An 18,279-nucleotide genomic window follows, 5' to 3' on the forward strand; every position below is an offset into this window, starting at 1 on the left:
TTCAATCTGGTGTTGGCCCATGATTTAACAACAATTAACCAGGCTCATCTGCAAATGGGTGTTGTTCAGGCAATGCAAGTGTGCTAAAATGATACAACACTAATCTATTATGGATTTGTCATTTTTATCCTGATGCACTAGTGACATTCTTAATGGACACATTAGCCCAATTTGTTATTTACCAAGACCTGAACAACTGTCTGTGTGTTTCTGTTTGTCCATCCTGTTTCTGTCTGTTATATGCCATTTTATATGGGAGAATTTGTGCTAATGTCTGTGATGCTGCAGATGTTGAAATGAAAAATGCAATGCATTTTATAACTACATTTATTACAAAATACATTCCAATATATGGTTTGCTGAATACACAAAGATTTCTGTCCATCCCAGACAGGTAGCACAGCTAGTCACTCATAAAAGTGCAACACCCTTGAACTATTGGAGGATAACCCTCCCAAAAAAGGGGGAAAGCATGAAAAATACACACAAAAGACAATTGACCAAGAACAAAACCTTAAGTCAATGCACGGAGGTAGACGTGATACTTTTTGTGCCACTGAGTCAACCCTACTGTACATTTATTTATTTGTGGCATTGGATGACTTTCAGAATTGCTCTGATTAAATCGTCCATAAATCTGAGTGAGGCACATTGGTTGTCCAGATGTTGTCACATATACAGTAATAAAATGATTTCCTGCCTACATGTTTACAATATTTAGAGGGATATACCAAGTTTTTAAAAATATCAGTCTTGTTCACCAAACAACATAACATATGTAAAACAAAAAAAAGATTAAACTTTATGAATAAGGACGCGCAAGACCGGATTCCCATCTGGATAGCTTTTCCGTCTTGTGTCCTTGTTGAAATTCTAAACTGGATTATAAGCAGTTATAAGTGGATGCATACAAGTATGCAGGCATTAATATCATTACAGAAAAAGCTACTTATGTTTTTTTGAGATAAACTGATGCTAGGAATACATACAATATAAAGGCTGAGCAGCATTCTCTGCTGACACACTTTCTGTGCATGGAGGGACTTCGTATGTATGTGTAGCATTATCAAACCCACTCAGGGGTATCCACAATGTTGTACTGATGATAGGTATGAGAAAACTTCCATATATAATAAACCTCATAATTCATCTTGATGTCTAGTTATATTAGACATGAAGCTTTTTGGGGTTCCCTCCTATTTTGGTCTCTCTAGCAAAAATGATAACAAGGACCTGAAGTTGTGCATGTCACGTCAACCGACCCCAGAGGCTTACCCTTTAATGAAGCCAAATTTATACTCCTTTTCACAAAACTTGGGAGCAAAATGGGAATCGGCAAAAAAGGCACATAGAGGGATGTTTTATACTATTTTGAGGTTGCTGATCACGAATATGATAATAATTTTTGATATTTGGTGCTTTACTGATGGTAGTAGCCCTCTACTCCCTGAAGGTTAATAATGACATATTTGAAACATAAACACATGGGGTATCATTTTAGACTATTTCAAGGTCAGTGATTATGAATATGATGTTATTTTAGATTCATGATCCTTTACTATAACAGTTCCAAATATACACAGAGTAAAAGTAAAGGTAAAAATGTAAGCATGAATAGAGAAATAATACATGAAGTCACAAGTAAAAGAAGTCGCAGTGAAATGCAACAATCATCTAATATGGGGTGCAATCACTACACTTTACCACCTGAGAGGGAAGTGGACGATGTTCAAAAGACCCCTCTTCCCCACTATCTGTCCCCGCCAATACTTGAAATAAACCAGATGACAGTTAGATTGTTTAAATATGCAAGTGTATTGCAATCCAGGATCCAATGTTTATACATACACATTAAAGGCGATTGGGTGCTCGTTTGTGATCCCATTTTCCCCCCGGATGCTCTCCACAACCACCCTACCCACAGCGGCCAAACCTTAATCCCTGGTACAATACACACACAAAAGAAATGGAAATCAGAAAGAGGATGACTATGCATAGTCCATGTGAAACGACAATAAATCCGGTCTTACAGTTCTCCTTGTATTCTTCTTTCAGATGTCCCAGGGGGCGCCATAGAGGACCTTCTTTTTCCATCTCTTCCTGTCCTCTGCATCTTGCTCTGTTATACCCATCACTCGCATGTCCTGTCTCACCACATCCATAAACATTTCCTCTTGCCTGGTAGCTCTATCCTTGGCATCATTTTCCAAATATACCCAGCATCTCTCCTCTGCACATGTCCAAACCAATGCACTCTCACCTCTTTGACTTTGTCTCCCAACCATCCAACTTGAGCTGACCCTCTAATGTACTCATTTCTAATCCTATCCATCCTCGACACACCCAATGCAAATCTTAGCATCTTTAACTCTGCCACCTCCAGCTCTGTCTCTTGCTTTCTGGTCAGTGCCACCGTCTCCAATCCATATAACATAGCTGGTCTCACTACCGTCCTGTAGACCTTCCGTTTCACTCTTGCTGATACTCATCTGTCACAAATTACTCCTGACACTCTTCTCCACTCATTCCACCCTGCCTGCACTTTCTTTTTCACCTCTCTTCCACAATCCCCATTACTCTGTACTGTTGATCCCAAGTATTTAAACTCATCCACCTTTGCCAACTCTTTATCCTGCATCATCACCATTCCACTGAAATCCCTCTCATTTACACATATTTATTCTGTCTTGTTCCTACTGATCTTTATTCCTCTCCTTTCTAGAGCATATCTCCACCTCTCCAGGGTCTCATCAACCTGTTCCCTACTATCGCTACAGATCACAATATCATCAGCAAACATCATAGTCCACGAGGACTCCTGTCTAATCTTGTCTCTCAACCTGTCCATCATCATTGCAAATAAAAAGGGCTCAGAGCCGATCCCTGATGTAATCCCACCTCCAACTTGAATGCATCCATCACTCCTACCGCAGACCTCACCACTGTCACACTTCCCTTGTACATATCCTGTACAACTCTTACGTACTTCTCTGCCACTTCCGACTTCCTCATACAGTACCACAGGTCCTCTCGAGGCACCCTGTCATATGCTTTAAAGACGCAATGCAACTCCTTCTGGCCTACTCTAAACTTCTCCATCAACACCCTCAGGGTAAACATCGCATCTGTGGTGCTCTTTCTTGGCATGAAACCATACTGCTGCTCACTAATCACCACCCCCTTCTTAACCTAGCTTCCACTACTCTTTCCCTTAACTTCCTGCAGTGGCTCATGAATTTTATCCTTTGTAGTTACTACAGCTCTGCACAGTCCCCTTATTCTTAAAAATCGGTACCATTACACTTCTTCTCCACTGCTCAGGCATCCTCTCACTTTCCACGATTGCATTGAACAGTCTGGTTAGAAACTCCACTGCCATCTCTCCTAAACACCTCCATGCTTCCACAGGTATGTCATCTGGACCAATGGCCTTTCCAGTCTTCATCCTCTCACAGCTGTCCTTACTTCCTCCTTACTAATTCGTTGCACTCCCTGATTCACTATCTCCACATCATCCAACCTTCTCTCTTTCGTTCTCTTCATTCATCAGCCTCTCAAAGTACTCTTTCCATCTGCTCAACACACTCTCCTCGCTTGTGAGTACGCTTCCATCTTTATCCTTTATCACCCTAACCTGTTGCACATCTTTCACTGCTCGGACCCTCTGTCTAGCCAATCAGTACTGGTCTTTTTGAACCTCCTTAGTGTCCTTGTACTCTTGTCTACTTTTTGCATCTCTGACTATCCCGCTTCTTCTTTGCCAACCTCTTCCTCTGTATACTCTCTTGTACTGCCCCATTCCACCATCAGGTTTCCATCTCCTCCTTTCTCTGTCCAGATATCACATCAAGCACCCTTCTTGCTGTCACCCCTTCTACTTTTGCTGTAGTTGCCTAGCTATCTGGTAACTCTTCATTGCCACCCAGTGCCTGTCTCACCTCCTCCCTGAACTCAACCCTGCAGTCTTCCTTTTTCAACTTCCACCATTTGATCCTTGGCTCTTCCCTCACTCTCCTCCTCTTCATGATCTCCAATGTCATCCTACAGACCACCATCCTATGCTGTCTGACTACATTTTCCAGTCTTCAATCTCCTTCCAGTTGACCCTCCTGCACAGAATATTATCTACCTGTGTGCATCTTCCCTCGCTTTTGTACGTCACCCTATGTTCCTCCCTCTTCTTAGAATATGTATTCACCACAGCCATGTCCATCCTTTTTGCAAAATCCACTATCATCTGACCTTCTTCATTCCTCTCCTTCACTTCCTCTTCCCCTCTGTTCCCTTCACCAACATGTCCACTGAAATCCGCTCCAAACATCTCTGTCTCGCCCTTGGGTACACTGTCCATTACAGCTTTAAACTCACTTCAGAAATCTTCTTTCTCACCCATTGCACACCCAACAACATCCATCATCACACCTCTAATTTCCAGCTACATAATCATTACTCTGTCTGACACTCTTTTCACCTCCAAAATACCCTTCACATACTTTTCCTTCAGAATAACTCCTACCCCATTTTTCCTCCCATCCACTCCATGATAGAACAATTTGAATCCACCTCCAATCCACCTGGCTTTACTCCCCTTCCATTTAGTCGCTTGCATGCACAATATATCAACCTTCCTTCTCTCCATCATATCTGCTCTCTCCCCTTACCAGTCATGCTGCCAACATTCAAAGTTCCTAGCAGTTCCACTCTCTTTAGCATCTTCCTGCCTCTGGAGACGTCTCCCCCCTCTTCTTCTCCTACTTCGGCCAACAGTAACCCAATTTCTGCCAGAACCAGACAGCAGACGAATATGGCTGCTTTCTCTCTATCCTTAAGAATTTAAGAGCAAGTCCGACTCGCCAACTGAAGTACTCAGAGAACCACTGGGCCATATAAAGGAACACTTGCCTCTTCTTGGGGATTTGCCATGCTGTTTTTTATCTTCTGGGTGGCCACCCACAAATGGCAGACATCCCTGGGTGAAGTTGGATCTTGTGATCTTCTTAGGCTTAGATAGATGAGCTCCTTGAATTCTGCTTCTCTATTTTCACTCTCTCTTTCTTGGTCAGCCATTCCCCTTGCTACAGAAGATTGCCAACAATGTAATGGTCATGAGTGCCACATGGGTCATGTATACATGTGTGACCATGTGCGTTTGATATAAAATTTCAGTCTCTGGTTTCTGTTATAGGAAGGGGCAGAGATGGCTGTGCATTTAATAAGCTGATTGCTTTGAGGTAGAAGCTGTACTTCAGCCTGCTAATGCTGGCATGCAGGGCTCTAAAGTACCTGCAGCAGGGCAGAGGAGTGAACATGTTATGGCCAGGGTGGGTTGGATCTCTCCAAATAATCTTTACTTCTCTGCTTCAGTGGGTAGTGAAGATATCTTCCAGTTCTGGTAGCTGAGCCATTCTGATGATATGCTGGAGGCCTTCCTGTTCTTAGAGGTGCAGCCAGAGTACCATGCTGTAACACAGTACATGATGACAGACTCTATGTTGCACCAGTAGAAGTTAACCAGCAGCTGTTGTAGGAGTTGTTTCTTCAGGCTCCTCAGAAAGTGAAGCCTCAGAAGACCTTTCTTGGCCATTGCTGTCACGTTTTTTTGTCCATGACAGGTCCTGGCTGATATGGCCTCCCAAGAACCTGAAACTCTGGACTCTCTCGCCATTAATTCTGATGGGATGGTTTCCTCTGTAGCTCAGTCTCCTGAAGTCCAGAATCAGTTCCTTTGTTTTCTTGGTACTGAGTGCAAAATGTTGTTGTTCAGGCTCCAACTCTCCAGATTTTCAACCTCTTCTCTATATGCCTATCCAGGGCCAGATTTAGATGAAAAGAGGCCCTAGGCTATTCCACTTATGAGGCCCTTTCACCTCCCATTTTTAAGTTTGTTCAAATTGCTAACAATTTGAATGTAGGCCCCTCTTGATCTTGAGGCCCTAGGCTGAAGCCTAGTTAGCCTATAGGAAAATCCGGCCCTGTGCCTATCATGGTGGTGTTTGATAGCCAACTTGTTTTGGGGGGTGGCGGGGATGTAGGGATGATGTTGAAGGTGGAGATGTAGCCAATGAACAGAAAAACATTATAGAGTTTTTGATGTAATGTTTGTCTTATTTGTTGTGTTTGAATTATTTCTGCATGGATAGAGCAAAAACTCAGCTCTCTTGCTTTGTATTTCTTAAATGTTTACCAAGTATTTTGCAACTTAGGCTTATTTGTATTGTGAAGCTATTATTTTAAGCACAATTACTCTAGAAACTGTGTCTAATATATATTTTTTTTTTAAAAAGGGTAAATTAAAAGGTGAAACTGCAATTTATAACATTTATTTTATATAATAGAAATATAACAATTGTGGATGAGATAAGCACTCAGCCTAAATTAAAGTTAGAAACATTGTTTTACCTTTCCAGACAAGCAGTTTTGAAACTGGCCAAAAACGTTCCACAATGGAAGCACAACAGTGAAGACCCACCATCATGGTTTGGGTACAACGACCAAGGAATCCTAAATGATGCCATCAACAAGCAAATCAAGGAGCCAGAAGACTTTGAAGAAATGTTTAGTACAACTGATGGGATGGAGAACTATGACAAGAAGTCAATCAAAAGTCACTAATTTCTTTTATACATTTCATATATCTAAAGACAAAAGGAATAGATTTTGTTTTTATTTTGTAAACAAACTGTTTTTCTTTCACACTTTTCTTTGTACAGTGATGACTAATGGTATGCCACTAAAGGCAATTTTATACTTGGAAAAATCATGGTATCTGCCAGTTTATTTATAGGAACATTTTTAAAATGTAATTTTACAAATCTTGAAAACATTCTTATTTCATCAATGAACCACTTTATTATGCAGTTAAGTTTGTATAAAAAAGGAAAAAAAAACAACATGGTGTTATAACAGTGACGTTAAGCAGTATCAGTGTATTCTACTTGTTACATAGCCATTGCAACTTGCATAAAATTTTGCATGAAATTCTGTGATTTCATTCTAATTAGAAATTCAATCATTACAAAATGTATAGTAATTAAAAATATCGAAACATATTGAAGATGCATTTTTTATTATGATCTGTATTCCAAAATTATTATAGTGGCTGTTGACAAAACTGCATTTAACCTTTCAAATGGTAAAAAAACAGTTTTGAATATGACATGTTTACTAACTTTTAGTAAAAAGCAAAAGTAAAGGCTACAGGTAAAATACAAAAATGACCAGGAGGAACTACTTAATGCAATATCATATGCAAAATCAAACTTAACACTGAATTGAAAATGACAACAACTTGTTAATTCTCTATAAATGTGTTCAACAACACAATGAACATTACATATTATACTGCAGCCTAATTGTCTGTGAATGAATTATGCTTGATTAAAAAATAGGAAATACATTGCTGCATTTCAGCTCAAGATGCATGAACACAGTGGCTTCTGCTACGTTACAGTTATTTTCCTTTTTAAGGATTTTTAAGTCTCACTAAAGTACTGGGAAACAATTTCAATCCATAAACAAAGCACAGTGGAAGGAACAGACCAATAAGAATAGTCTCACCTTTTCATTTGCTATATAGACTCTGGATGTCTTTATGGCAGAGATTTTCATTTGATTTGGTAAAAACTTGCTCTATTAAAATCAACAAACAATTTCAAAAAAGTTAAAAAGGCTTCAAACTATGATATGTTATGAATAACTAATTTTACAATACAAAGATATCACTGACTTTCTGAAAATACATCTTTTAGTGAAAAAACTATTTCTAATGACAAAGTCCATACAACAGGAGACATGGCACAGTCAATAAAACAAATGCTGTCTAATGTTAAGTGTCTGTAGCAGCCTTGTCCTAAAAATGTTCAGGACCAAGCAGGTTAGATAATGACTGACTGACAATAAACACAGAAATCAACATTGAGCAGTAAAGTGCCTACTTAACACGTGACAAGTTTAATCCATTGTTCTGTAACTTGTAATGGGTCATAACAGAATTAAATCTGCAAGGCACTGTTTAAAGTTATTTACCTGAAAACAGTTTTATTGCGGTCTTTGCATAGCAACAGTCTCACAATTAACACATTTTTTTTTTATAATTGCCAATTAACTGCTGATTCACTCATTGTGGTTTTTAAAATACATTTTATCTTTTAGAATTTTAACAGGTTTTATTTTATGCAGCTAATTATATTGATAAGTACTGCTTTAAACTGTATTGATGCGTATATAACAAAAGCATCAGTCTTAAATTAATCAGGTTTTGGTGTCAAGAGCAGTGCGCAGCCTATTTATTTTCTGTGTAATATAAATATAGAACATTTTATTTAGTGTTCACAAAAGCATACATATTTGAACTTCTATACATTATAAGGATACTAAGTCAGCAGTTTGAAATTAGTCACAGCAAGAGAAGATACACCTCAGTGTGCTTAAAAATGTAAAACTATTCTTCTAAAAAATCTGACAAGAGAATAGCAACCACAGTGTCAAAACTGACCATCTTCACAAATACAGTTGTGCTTTCAATGACTTCTCCCCTCGCACAACACCTTTCCTTTACTGTAAAATAACTTCTTTAACAAAATATCCACCCTTCTTGTGTTGTGGCTTTCCAAACCAGCTCTATGACTTTCCAATCTTGAGGGATTCCACCCAACTTTGGCTCCTCAGACTCACTGTACCCTTTGCAGCGTGGGCCTTGATCCAACTGTTTTTATCTGCTTTTCCATTTATACAGGCTGCAATAATAAATTAACTCAATTAGTGGATTGAACTTTACAAAGTAATGCTACCAAAACAAAATCTAAAGACAACGTGTCTTATACAATATTTACAAATTTTCACTCTCTTTGTGGTCTGCACTTTCATTTTGGTTTGCATCAAGCAACCTGAGGGGGGAAAAATTGAGGTGAAGTAGTAATGCATATTGTTAAATTTATTTTTACATTTCTTAATTTTGCAGACCAACACAAGCACATTTTAAACCAGGATTTGGAAGGAGAACTAAATGTTATTTTTTTAAAGTCTTTGAAACAAAACTGATGTCAGTTAATCAAAGAAGCCTGTAAATAACACATTATGTTTGTTACAAATCCCTTGTGAATTTACACAAACCTTTGGCATTAACGCAAAGAACAAATGCCATTAATTACAGGGAACAGAGAAAAAAGCATTTGGCAGTTAATAAAAAAAGTCTAGCCTGTCATAAACATGAAATATCCTGCACAGGAGATAAGCGTTTTTCTTTTTCTCCCTCATTGGCACAACAGTTACTGTATACAAGAAAATAACAGTACTTTGATTCAGATACATAACGTAAAGCATTCTAACAGTTAAAGTGTGTTTTTTCTTTTTCCCTTATAGCATACACTTTGTTAATAACGATACACTCTTGGATGGTGCTTGAAGAAATTACATTTTGTAAACTGTTCTCTAAAACTGTGGCCCATGGACATTCAGTAGGCTTAGTCCTGTGGTATATTGCTTGCTGTGATACACATTTCTTACTAGGCATGCTCAGAAACAATCATTTGTTTACTTGATCCTGTGTGCCAGGCTGGTGAATGGTGCTCAGTGATCACATGACCTACGTACTGTAGCCTAATGAACCCTTGTGGAGCTGCCATGCGAGTAAAGTAGAAGAATCAGGAACAATGCCATTTAGATGACAGGCACGTGTAGGACATAGTCATTAAACATCGAGATTGGAAACCATCTCTTAAGGTAGAGAACGTACTCCCCTGGCAGGAATGCAGCTAAAAGGCCATGCAGGAGCTTCAGGTGTATGTGCTCAACATACAGTAGTTGGACTCAAGTAAACTGTACAGCATTCATTTCTGTGGTTTCTTCCCTGCTTTGTTGAGAGCTTTGATGACCATCAGAGTCCTGACAAGGTCCTGGCTGGAGTTTGCACCACTAAATGAAAGAGTCTCCTCAGTGTATCTCTGAATTGCAGAAAGTAAAATTTTGGCTATTTTTTGTGGATATGTACTTAACATTTATTCAGAGTATCCAGCTTTGACAGTAGTGGTTATAATATTCTAAAACTATACCACCTGCTGACTATGGTGTAGGAATCTCTGCCACTCTCCATGTGAGGAATAACATGTCCCTGTAAGCCAAAAACGAGTTATAGCCTATTTAACCTGAACCTCAGTCGTCAGATTTTATTCATTTGTGGCATTAGACATGGGATGTCCATAACAAACAAAAAACAGTTTCAAATGTAAGCTATGATAAAATGAATCAGGGAGGTGTATTTGAATGAATGTATTATTGCTATTAACTGATTTTAAGCACAGCCCATTGACTTAACTCATGCTGGTGGGAGATGTACATGCGAGTGTGTGTACTGGCTTAATAAAGTGATTACCGTTTAAGGAGTGGTGTGGTAATTAGCAGGCATCTACTGCAGAGAGAAGATGGCAAAAAGGCAGCGGGTTAGTGCAGGTAGGGGAGATTTGTTTTTATTAAGGTCTGAGAGAAGTGATCATTTGTTGAAGTTGTACAGTGGCATACAAAAGTTTGGGCACCCCAAGATATCTGAGGCCTCAGATAACTTTTACCAAGATCGCAGACCTTAATTAGTTTGTTAGAGCTACAGCTTGTTCAGTCATCATTGGGAAACCACAGATGATGCAAATTGCAACGCTGTATAAATTCTCTGACTCCTCAAACCTTGTCACAACAATCAGCAGCCATGGGCTCCTCTAAGCAGTTGCCATCACTCTGAAAAATAAAATCATTGATGCTAACAAAGCAGGAGAAGGCTACATTTGGCAAAACATTTTCAGTAGCCATTTCCTCAGTTCATACATTTATCAAGAAATGGCAGTTAACAGGAATGGTGGAGGTCAAGCTGAGGTCTGGAAGACCAAGAAAACTTTCTGAAAGAACTGCTTGTTGGATTGCTAAAAAGAACAAATACAAATCTCCATTCAACTGCAAAAGACCTTCAGGAAGATTTAACAGGCTCAGCAGTGGTGGTGCACTGCTCTACTGTGCAGTGACACCTGAACAAATATGACCTTCTTTGTAGACTCAGCAGAAGAAAACCTCTCCTGCATCCTAACCACAAAATTCAGTACCTGAAGTATGCAAATAAACATCTAAAGAAGAATGATACATTTTGGAAACAAGTCCGTGGACTGATGAAGTCAAATTTGAACTTTTTGGCCACAAATTGCAAAAGAACATTTGGAGAAAAATGGGTTCTGAATTCCAGGAAAAGAACACCTCTCCAACTGTTAAGCATGGGGGTGGACTGATCATGCTTTGGTTTGTGTTGCAGCCAGTGGCACAGGGAACATGTCATTGGTAGAGGGAAGAATGGATTCAAATAAATACCAGCAAATTCTGGAAGCAAACATCAGACCATCTGTAAATAAGTTGAAGTTAAAAAGAGGATGGGTCCTACGACAAGATAATGACCAAAAACACACCTCAAAATTTACAATGGAATACCTCAAGAGGTGCAAGCTGACCATTTTGCCATGGCCCTCACAGTCCCTTGAACTAAGCATCACTGAAAATCTGTGGATAGATCTCAAAAGAGCAGTGCACGCAAAAAGCTCCCACAATTTTGTAGAACTAGAAGCCTTTTGTAAGGACAAACGGGCGAAAATACCACAAGTAAATACTGAAAGACTCTTAGCTGGCTACAAAAAGTATTTACAAACTGTGATACTTGCCAAAGATGGTGTTACTAAGGAAAGACCATGTTAGGTACCCAAACTTTTGCTTCAGGCCCTTTTAATTTTTTTGGTATTTTGTACCTGTGAAATAAAAATGTAATCTTACTTAAAATATTAAAGAAATGTGTCACCTTTAACTTTTGGTGTACATCTTCTGCTCACTTAAATATTCACAGTAACAGACATTTTAAGCAAGGGTGACCAAAGTTTTTGCATGCCACCGCATTAGTGGAAGGGTGAGAAAAGCAGTGAAAGGACAGTATGGGCAGGAATGGCTCTGTTGTCTAATTAAAGGGAGCAGGACTAAGGGCTGTTGTAGAAATTCTGGGTCATGGGTGTGATCGAGTCTGCTGAGCCATGCAGTACAGAAGATAGAGGCCAGTGGAGCTTGTTGAAGATGGAAGGATCCAGCAGGTGGCAGTATCTGCATGAAGGTAAGGCACCTGGGAAACTATGGAGACCAACCAAGGTAGCAGGCTAGGACACAATATGCTAAGTGCTTGGGATTCCTGATGTCCTATCATGGATGGGAGACAAAGAAAGAACTAAAAGAGTATACACCTCAATCATTGGGATTTAAAACCTATTTACTGGACTTATTTATTTAAGAAGTACCTGAGGACACGGTTTTGATTTTAATGAAATGGTTTTATGAACTTATTTATTGAACACACTCTTGCACTCTGAGAGGCTTTCATTCTTTGTTTAATAAATGTTTGCACATTTCTGAGCTAAAAGTTTTGCCTGTCTCCTTACACGTGCTTGTTCATCTTGGTACATGACTACTGATATTCCAGAACAGAGGGTGGTACCCGTGGCTGTGGGCACTATGGTATCACTTAAGAATATAAAATTGTTCCTAGAGCTCCTTGGACAATATGACAATAACTGGTTTGACAGTCATGACACCTTATCTGAGGCCATATTTTATTAATCTTTTGGTTGAAAAAGTTATTTAGCTATTAAAAGATCACCACTTGGAGGTGAAGTAGCTCAGATAGTTAGGGCATTAGCTGATCAGCTTCAGGACACAAAAAAGTAGCAATTATGTTTTGAGAACAGGCTGCCGTTCAGGATTTGTTCAGCTTTCAACTGCAAAAAATCTGGGCAAGACTGTAACTAAATGGACTCTGATCAATAATTCTGTGGTGTAAATGGCAAAAAGAGATATGGTTGAAAGGTGGTTAATACCCTTTGCGACAGTGGCTTTGGAAACTATCAATAATGTATTAGCAGGAGGGTATTCAGAAATGACTGTGAAGAGCAGGCTGGCCAAGAAGATTTACAGCAACAATGGTAACTGCTAATGGAAGTGATCAGTTGAGGAGAGGAGGGTGAGGTCATGAAGAAATAGTACTCAGGGATGTCAACAGGGTTCTAGCAGAGTATTTAATAACTTAAGAAATATTATAGCATAACTCAAGACTGCTCTCAGTGTGATTTGGGAAAATACTAACAGACAGAGTATACTGTTGGGAGGTGGACGAAGCATTCTTAGGAACTCATTATCTCCACAAAAATGTCCTCCTCAGAAGAATCTGGAAAGGTTTTGATTCTTTCTGGGGCTGATGATGTAGAATTGGCCAAGAAGCTCTGTAGCAGCATGACTGTGAAACTGTATGGCATTTGGTTGGAAATGCTAAATGTTCTTAATCTTACTGAGTATTGCTTTTGCTGCACCTTTTTAATGTTGAGCATAAAGCAGGGACACTATCACTGGATTGGAAAACCTGAGTGTGTTCCCCTTTTTCAGGCTGTGTGGAGGATGTCAAAAAGTGTGTTTCAGTCACAGAGGAATCCCACTCATTTGCCCACTCCATGAAAACATGCACTTTTGTTGAAAAGAAAACCTTAGTCAACCCTTGAAATCAACAGAAGTAATGGAGTTTTGGGATATTTAGTGCAGTTGGGAGATTTTGCACATCACAATTACATGTGTTTTATGGACTCAACTTGTTATACTGTAATTTATTAATTTATCTTACAGGAAGTCCAGTAAGAGCAGGTGTTTATGTGATTGCTACTACATCCCTTTCCATCTCTGTGTATTTGTATAACAAGAGTCAAGCTGAGGACTCTGCTAAGGATTTGTGTGGTTTCCATTTTAGTTTGCTACTTTCAGTGATGTGATATAAAAATTCACTGGAGGCTTGACATTTTTGCACACAGGGACCTGAGGGATGTATCATTGCCTATGTATCCAGCAAAATTTAATGAGTGTGTATCATAATTTGATATAATAATATGCGAGGGGGAGCCAAGTTAAAGTTGGAAAACAGGATTTATTAGAAAATGGAATGAACTTTAACAAAACAGATATTGTCATTTCTCAATGTAGTCTCCACCCTTCTCAATGCACTTGCACAACCTGCCTAGAAGTGCCTGAGTTCCAGCAGAATAAAAGTTTTTTTTTTTTTTTTACAAGTTTATACATATAATGGCTGCATTATCAGATGTAGTGCACTGTTTTGAGTTGCTCTCTTCCAGAAGGTGCAATGTACCACATCTCTGACGCAACACTGTATAACCCTGCACTGCATTCTAAGTAGCATCAGAGATTTTAGGATTCAGTGATAAAAAATTCTTTTGGCTATCAACTTCTAGTTATTTCCTTTTGACATCATTCACAGTTTAGTATGTTAGTTTTGACAATAGTTTTTCTGATTTTTAGTATTGACCCTCAGTACAGTTTCTGGAACAAACAGTACACACATCTTCCAATCCAGTTAAGCTTGATTTTAGCAATCATCCACATTCCTTCTTGCAAGCAGGCAATTCAAGAGGGTGTGCTGGACTCACACTACAGTCAAGAGGATCAGCTAAAAAAAAGTGATGGGCACAACAATAATGGCATCATTTGTATTGTGGTGTGTTTCTTTCTCAGTTAATGTGGAACTATTACCGGACAAGACGATTTTTCTCATATATTGGCAAGCATGCAGAATCATATGGTCATAATAACATCAAGCATTACACTGCTACTTATTTAATGAAATAATGCATCTTGAAATCTTGATTACTGATAGAACACTTATGTAAGCAATTTTTTTTAATATTTCTGAAAACTTACAGATAATTTTGCTCCCTTCGCATGTCACAAACCTTTTTTAATGGAATTTGATGCAATTCACAGACACTTGGATGGAAAAATAGTTAATAATTGCTGACTATGTGGTATCTAAACATAACAGTTTAACAACTGTAATACAGACAAGTTTTCTTCATTTTTTTATGGGCTTCTATAGCAAATTATTGCTTGTTTAACTCAAATTTAACTTAGAATCACTTATCTTATTGCTCAATAGACTGACAACTCTGAATCAGCAACTCTTTAGTGGGACATACTAGTAACACTTAGCTGAATTAACAACAAACAGCTTTAAGATTTGAACTGTGCACTTTTGTCATAGAACACCCAAAATATACTTACCAAACAATCTAATTTAATTCTGCTTTAATACATTTAGCATAAAAGTAACCTCGCAGTTACTACTAAAGCTTAATAAAAATATGTAAGATTTACAGGAAGATGTCAGAAATAAAATAAAAACACTACAATGTACATGAAGTTGCACCCATTTTAACAGGTCTTCAAATTAAAGATTGACAATAAAACACAGCTTTTATTGTACAAAATCAATCATTGTTAATGTTATTTGCCGATACATGCATATGTTAATTAGGGTACAAGATGGGAGTCCTTTAAAACAATCTTTTGCAAGGCCTTTGTGGTGAGACAATTGGGTATAGCCAAGCAGTTTGACACTGTGAAGAATAATATGATATTTTCCTGCATCTCTGTTTACACAGTAAACTAACTATACCTAATCTCACTGTTTGTATCCACTTGGTTAGCCTGTATATTATGAGTAGTGGAATATGTTACTTACACTAATGTGTTAAAAGTATACATTTTAATACTACCAGAATTTTGTAACTGCCAAGCAATGTTCTTTAGTATTTCTTCTTTGAAGACCCAAACATAATATTTCTTGGAAGAAATATCATACAGTGGATTTTTCGTCTTGCCACATCTCGTCTAATTTGCCATTGTCATAGTGTATGCCGACCCTTAGAGAACTTTGAAGAAAAACATTAACAACATGATGTAGTCTTGGGTCATTCTCAATATAATTTAGCAAACTGGAAGATATTCACTTTAGTTTCTGATATAATACTTGTTGACACTCTAAAAAGAACATGTTGAAGTATATCATCATTAATGAATCAGTATATTTTCTTGTTTTTACCTGTGTTGCACAGAAGCAGTTTAGTGTGAATTTACCTCACCAATGAAGCAGGATTAAAATAATGTAGAAAAGGTGAAAAAGAACTGTAGTCCAGAACATGACAGTATGCATCCAAATTCAGAAAGTATCTGTGACTTGGCTTTCCATTACTAATGAATGTATGGTATACAGATGTGGCCTTTTAACCTTGTAATATTTTCCAAAGATGCAAGCATGGCCTTGAGGTGTTATTCTTATTTTGGGAATATTTACTTTTAGAAGACTTCATGTGATTAAAAATGGAAACCAGGAGGTAGACAGAATGTCAAAAGCTATTCATCTTCATCACACGAAATGGTTTACTCCATAAAATATATAATACTAAAAAAAATCTTCCTTTTGTATATTAAAGAAATATAGGCGTATAAGATAGCAGTGTGCTTCATTTGCATCTATAATTTTACTTCAAATAACATTGAATCGTTAAAATTAAACAGCTAACATCAGTGACCAACAGACCACCACATTTTTACTTGCTAAGTAGAAGTTTCCTTTATAATCTGTCTTTTTCTTATTTATTGTTATAAAACAACATTACTTACCCCAAAAAGCTGTTACAGGTCAAATTCCATTACAATGAAGTGCCAGGGACCTAAAAAATATTTTGTTGTAATGAGATTCTCCCTGGTGAGGTGTTCTGGGCATGTCTAACTGAGAGGAGGCCACGGAGAAGACCCAGGACACGCTGGAGGGACTATGTCTCCTGGCTGGCCTGGGAGCGCCTCGGGATTCCCCCGGAAGGGCTAGAAGAAGTGGCCGGAGAGAGGGAAGTCTGGGCATCTCTGCTCAAGCTGCTGCCCCTGCGACCAGATCTCAAATAAGCGGAAGAGGATGGATGAATGGATGGATGGAGATTCTGTATTTGTTGCTATAGTGCTTTCTTTAATTTGTGTCCAGGCATTCATTTCAATAGCTTCTTTCACGTTAATTTTCATCTCCTCCTGTCTGTAAGTTATGCTGACAAGAATTTTTCCCAGCATTCCCTTTGCGATAATAGATTTTCAGGGTTAGAATGATCCAATGGCTGAAGCATTGCCGTGTAACTGGGTGGGAGGAACTGAACTCGAACATTATCTAAATTTAGAAGCATGCTGTGAGCCGCACAGTTATCAAACAGTAGCAGAATCTTCCTTTTCTTCTTCATATTATGAGGTTTCTGAAACTCTTTTGCTCCCGAAACCCCCCCCCTCCCCAAAAACGAGATAACTCGCCAAAGTGCGTCCTGAAGCGTGATTGCCGCATCTGTGGAAGACTGCTTGTCACAGTGCTGCTCTTGATGGAAGAAAAGTCATGTCATGGTTTTTTGGGGATTTGAGAGCTACTTAATGCTTATTTGTGTAAGTTTAATTAAATTATAGCATTACTTCTTAAAGGTTTGCCTTTGTTTGCCACTATGCATTTTTTGCTTTTTTTGGCCGCACAGGAGCAACATTACTATAAAAAGGCTTTTGTTCAAGTCTATAACATGTGCAAGGGAGGAGGTAGCAGGAGCAGTGCAGGCAGAGGCAGGAGCCAGAAGGACAGCAAGTAAATAGTAATGGTAAAAAAGTAAATTTCCCAAGAAAGAGGAATTGAAATAAAGAAAACTAATACAAGATAAGTCAGTTTCATCAAGCTTAAGCCAGTGAGTATTTGTGCCAGGAAGAGATAAAGGTAAAGGGCACATCCAAGGATGTATAATAATAATAATAATAACAATAACAGTTTACTCATATTGGCTACACAGGAAAAAAGAAAGGCAAAGAGCGAGTCGACTAGAGAAGCAAAATAAATGGATGTGTTTGCAATCAGGGAATGAATGCAAAGCAGTTACAAATACGTAACAATACATGTTAAACCATTACACCTCATTTGATTGGTAAAGTTATTTCACTCTTAAAGCATGCACAAATCTATTTCTCAACTAATTCAATAATGAGAAAATATGGTAACAACATATGCCTGTGGGTGTTTTTATTTATTTATTTAAAGAACAATTGTGATTCCTACACTCAAGTGTTGAAACTCTCCTGTCTCTGATTTCACATATGGGTGGCTATGAGATGGATAATGGCTAACATATACAGTAAATAATTGCAACATCGTATTAGTTTAACAAAAAAAAACAAAACAAACAAACATATTTATACAAAGGGAATTTTTAGGAAGTAACACAAATGTGAAAATGTTGGGAGACCTGGTGGATTTACTGCTGATCACAACCACAAAGTGTACACAAAAGGTTTAAACAAAGAATGGGATGTTGAGTTACACATCCTGCTGTATGATACACAAGTTAAAACAAGTAACCCTTAAACTGT

The 18,279-nt window shown here is 38.2% G+C and overlaps 2 protein-coding genes across 2 annotated transcripts in view; one reads left to right on the top strand and one right to left on the bottom strand.

The window, feature by feature from the left end:
* Positions 1-6,721, top strand: part of fbxl13 (F-box and leucine-rich repeat protein 13) — a 256,189-nt gene extending 249,468 nt beyond the window's left edge. The window contains exon 21 of the mRNA XM_039761026.1: positions 6,408-6,721. Within this exon, the coding sequence (XP_039616960.1) occupies positions 6,408-6,612 (205 nt within the window). The 3' untranslated portion in view covers positions 6,613-6,721. The remainder of the gene's footprint in view (positions 1-6,407) is intronic.
* Positions 6,722-6,757: 36 nt separating this feature from the next.
* fam185a (family with sequence similarity 185 member A) overlaps positions 6,758-18,279 on the bottom strand; it is a 79,557-nt gene continuing 68,035 nt past the window's right edge. The window contains exon 8 of the mRNA XM_039761025.1: positions 6,758-8,735. Within this exon, the coding sequence (XP_039616959.1) occupies positions 8,620-8,735 (116 nt within the window). The 3' untranslated portion in view covers positions 6,758-8,619. The remainder of the gene's footprint in view (positions 8,736-18,279) is intronic.

This window comes from Polypterus senegalus, chromosome 8, assembly GCF_016835505.1.
Source record: "Polypterus senegalus isolate Bchr_013 chromosome 8, ASM1683550v1, whole genome shotgun sequence".
NCBI lineage: Eukaryota > Metazoa > Chordata > Cladistia > Polypteriformes > Polypteridae > Polypterus > Polypterus senegalus.